This window comes from Cannabis sativa, chromosome 6, assembly GCF_029168945.1.
Source record: "Cannabis sativa cultivar Pink pepper isolate KNU-18-1 chromosome 6, ASM2916894v1, whole genome shotgun sequence".
NCBI lineage: Eukaryota > Viridiplantae > Streptophyta > Magnoliopsida > Rosales > Cannabaceae > Cannabis > Cannabis sativa.
Genome location: NC_083606.1, coordinates 63194444 through 63198811, shown reverse-complemented (window position 1 = coordinate 63198811; position 4368 = coordinate 63194444). Strand labels below are relative to the sequence as shown.

At 31.8% G+C, this 4368-nt stretch overlaps 1 protein-coding gene across 2 annotated transcripts; it reads right to left on the bottom strand.

Annotated features, from left to right (window-relative positions):
- Positions 1–366: 366 nt before the first annotated feature.
- On the bottom strand, positions 367–2123 carry LOC115724912 (uncharacterized). Of its 2 annotated transcripts, none has more exons than XM_061117385.1 (3): positions 1964–2123; positions 1581–1868; positions 367–1498 (listed from the first exon to the last, which is right to left on the bottom strand). In XM_061117385.1, the coding sequence occupies exons 1-3, from the start codon at positions 2027–2029 to the stop codon at positions 1454–1456; spliced, it is 399 nt and encodes a 132-aa protein (XP_060973368.1). In that variant the 5' UTR covers positions 2030–2123; the 3' UTR covers positions 367–1453. The 2 variants fall into 2 exon arrangements, with proteins under 2 accessions (XP_060973368.1, XP_060973369.1); XM_061117386.1 differs by having other exon boundaries at positions 1599–1868.
- Between the last annotated feature and the right edge of the window lie 2245 nt (positions 2124–4368).

Genomic DNA, 4368 nt, shown 5'->3' with positions numbered 1-4368 from the left:
AATGTTGTTACTAAATTATATTACTCACATTTATGAAAATGTCATTAAATCATTATTTCTAATATTTTAAATAATTATAGTGACATTTTTAAATTATTACTACATTATATTACTAACATTTATACAAATGTTATTAAATTATTTTTATATATATAATTAAAAAAATAAATTGTTGACTTTTATAAGTATATACTATTGAAATGGTAATTCATTTTTTAAATATTATATAATTATTTAATTTTAAATTTACATTAATATAATTTCACTTATTATAAATTAATATAATCTAAATATATATATATAATGAATATTATTGTAAATAATACATATGTCTCAAAGTATTTCTTACACAACAATAAAACTACATTAATATTTAATAAACACCAACTATATAAACAAAGACAACACCAAATAAAAAAGCACAAAGAACAGTATTGTGAATCTTCTACTACAAACATTGACATTAACAACAACTAAAACGGAAATATTTACAAAAATTTCAACTTCTATAGTAATGAAATCACAGCATTGAGTCATCAAGTTGGGTATCTGCTTCACATGAAATCTACAAGAAAATACCAAATATGTAAATACTTTTGCACATTTAAAGTAATATTTAATGAATGGTAGACTATTATTCTAAAATCATATTGAACTTACCGCAAATGATGTTGGCCATGCAATGGACGCTCCAACAGCATCACAGATTGTCTTTATACATCCATATGGTTTAATCAATAGTTCATTAGGCTTGATAGGAACTTTAACAATAACTTCAGAAAAAAAAAGATCCAAGTTCTTCTCCTCCAACTTTTTTAGATGGATCTTTGCTGCAAACGATACCAATAACAATGGTTTCAAGCTTATTAGTGACACTTTTAATGTTGACTGCTTCCCCAACCTGCATAAAAAATTATAAATCAATACTAATTATTAACTAAAGGAGAAGAAGTAGTGTTGAAAGTGAATGATCAGGTAATGAGTTGAAGATTATTGACATTATTGAAAGAAATGTGCACTTTAATAATCTCATTGCATCCCTGCAACATGCAACCTATATGATGATATCATTTTCTGTTTATATGCTTTAACAAAGCTAATAGAAGCTAACTATAAGATATACATATACATACATATAGACAAACTGACAAAGCAAGTACTGTAGAGAATATATATTTTGAGAATAAAGTGATGAAAATTGTTGTGTACGTTCAAGTTTTAAATGTGATGCAAAAGTAATGAGATAATATTTTATAAAATTGATAACATAAGAGTACTAGTTACCTCAATAACAAGAGTATCATACGCGGGAGATGAAAACCAAAGTTGACGTCTAGTTTCTTTATTAAGTGAGGTACTAACATTTATGTCCTACATATATATACAATAAATTAACAAAATAAGTATATAGTTGATAGAATAGTAAGTTAAAAATCAACAAAATAAAATAAAACTAAACTAGATTTGAAGATGTGGTAATGTCACCACGATCTAAAGTCTGCAAGCAAACAATTAATTTTAGTTAGTACAAATTTGGGTTAATATTAGAAATTATTAAAAAAAAAAACGAGTTATTTAACCTGTACAGTAGATATCACATTGCCATTGTTTTGGTTGTTCAACATAGTCTGAAGATTTTCAAGTTGAGATTCTAGATCATCTACTTTTAACTCCAGCGCAGCTACATACTTATTTTGACTCATTTTCCAAGTTGATTTATCTTTCCACACATCGAATGGGCAGACGTCGAATCTAAACATGCGAATTGATCCATATTTTTCCCCACCCATAATTTCAGAAAATGAATCATTCATAGTCTTTTCTTTTGATGAATCCTCATTCTTTTCTTCTCTCTCTTGTAATTGTAACTATCATTAATTTCACATTATAGACATGTTAATTAAGATTGAACTAAACTAGCTAGCAATATATAATACATAATTTAAGAATAATTGGATCATACCATAGCCTCTTTTGTCTTCTCATTTATGATACTCTTCTTTTTCTTTGCATAACAGATGTTGAACATAGTTTGCACACGTTAGCGTACTCGCACCACCCGCTTTCTACAGATGAACATAATTAATAAGTAATAAAACCATATCTAATTTGGAAACAAGATTTGAATACTGAGGCACGAAAATAAGTTCAATTTTGTCATTGTACCGACCCAACTTGTAGGCTCTTAACATTGTGATTTTAGTGACTTGGTATGGCACTTCCCAATTTGGTCTGAGCACGCCCGTTGCACTGTCTTTTGTATTCAAGAAAACTATTCTAAGTACCATGTCTCCCACAAAAAACTTCCTTTTTTTTACTTGTGTATTGAAGTATCTAGCCACTTTCTGTTGGTAGGACTGAAGCTTTAAATTGGATTGATCTCTTTTCTCCTTGAGCTCATCTAAGGATTCTTTTTGGAGTTTCTGATTAGTCTTCTATAGGACTGCGGTTCAACTTCAATTGGTAGCATTTCCTCATAGCCATAGGCCATTGCAAATGGTGTCTATCTAGTATTTGTCTGTTCAGTGGTTCTGTACGACTAGAGTACTTTAGGTAGCTCTTTAGATCAGTTGCCCTTAACCTCCTTAAGACATTTTTTAGGGTGTCTTTAAGGATCTTGTTCACTAGTTCGACCTATCCGTTTGTTTGGGGGTGTGCCATTGTTGAAAAGATCTTAAAAATTTCACGTTTCATGTAGAAATTTGTGAACATTTGGCTATCAAATGACTTGCCATTGTTTGAAAAAAAAAATCTAAGGAAGTCTGCACTAACATATAATGTTCTTCACAATGAAGTCAAGGACTTTTTTCAAAGTTATTGTTGCCAGTGGTTTAGCCTTTGTTCACATGGAGAAGTAGTAAATTGCCACTACAGCGTATTGGACCCCACCTTTTTCGTTTAGCATTTGTCCAATCACAAGAATTCCCTATATTACAAACGGCCAGGAACTTTTCATTTGGATCAGTTCATTGGGTAGAGATCTAGGGTTCTTTTCAATTCTTTGGCACTTTTCACATCTCTTTATGGGCTTTTAAGTCCTCAATCATGGTCGGTTAGAAGTATCCTTGTTGGAGTATCTTTTTGGATAAACTTTGTCCCCTAGTGTGATCCACAGAACCCTTTGTGGACTTCAGTGAGAAGTCGAGTAGCTTCCTCTATTGTAACACATCTCAAAAGTGGCAAGGAAAATCCATGCTTGTACATTACTCCGTCTAGTATTAAGTACTGTGCAACTTTCCACATCATTTTTTAAGCATTATTTCTATCACTCTGTAGTGTTCTAGTTTTGAGGTAAGCTACGATTGGGGTCATCCAGGTAGGAGTATTATCTAGCACTAAAATTTCTATTGAGGAGGTGATGCTAGGCCCCTTAAGCTATTGAATGGGCACAAATTTTGTCTTGTCTGATACCGTGCTGCTTGGTAGTCATGCCAAGGCATCAGCAGTTGCCTTTTCTTCTCTTGGTATTTTCTTTATGGTGTATCCTTTGAATTGTGCTAAGAGGTCTTGAATCTTACTTAAGTAGGTCATCATCTTTTTTCCTCGAGCCACATATTCCCCCAAAATTGTTGGAAGTTATTTTACCAGGATCTTAGATCTACTCACAAGTATGTTGATTTAACAACCTAAATATGAACTTCTAAAACGATAGGAAATTAAACAAATAAGAGTATCAGAAATCTTACAGTGATTGCAGCGGAATATATATGTCTCCTCCCACTCAGATCTCTAACCCTTGATTCCTTTCTGTAGCAGAGTATAATCAAGATCTGAGCCCGACAGTCCTTCTTTGTTGTTTCTGAATTCTACACAGCCTTCCTCACTATGATTGAGGTATTACTTGATGTGTGTGGGCATTACTCTTGCACTTATACATTTCGAAACAGTGAAGGAATAGAGAGAGAGAGGGTGGCGGCTCAGAGAGAATTTTCTGAGAGAAAATTCTTTCAGAATAATACTGTGAAAAGGTTGTACAGTTGTATGCAACTCTGAAGTCTTTGCCTTCTATTTATAGAAGACCACCAAGGGCTATGATTGACATTTGGAATTGAAAAAATCAAAGAGAAAAGGAAGCTAAGTGGCCGGCCTAGGCATTGTGGAAACAAGGCTTGCCACTTTTCCAACTTTCCTTTTCCTACACTGATAGTTTCCTGTTTTGTCAAAAACTGCCAATTCCATTGTTCAACCACATAAATGACAAATCTAATTATTTAATAATTAAAATTAATTATCAAATAATATATTATCATTTATTTTATTAATAATGAAACTAATTAAAGTTTCCTAATTAATAAATATGCCTTTCAAAATCTCTATTTACTGTTTTGCCCTTAATAAGTGATAAATTCTCAAATAGACAAGTCTATC

Coding starts and splice junctions, on each gene's coding strand:
- LOC115724912 (XM_061117385.1), bottom strand. CDS start 2,029: ATGTTCAACATCTGTTATGCAAAGAAAAAGAAGAGTATCATAAATGAG. Junction 1,869..1,963: donor AGAAGACAAAAGAGGCTATG/GTATGATCCAAT, acceptor AATTAATGATAG/TTACAATTACAAGAGAGAGA. Junction 1,499..1,580: donor ATGTGATATCTACTGTACAG/GTTAAATAACTC, acceptor GTTTGCTTGCAG/ACTTTAGATCGTGGTGACAT.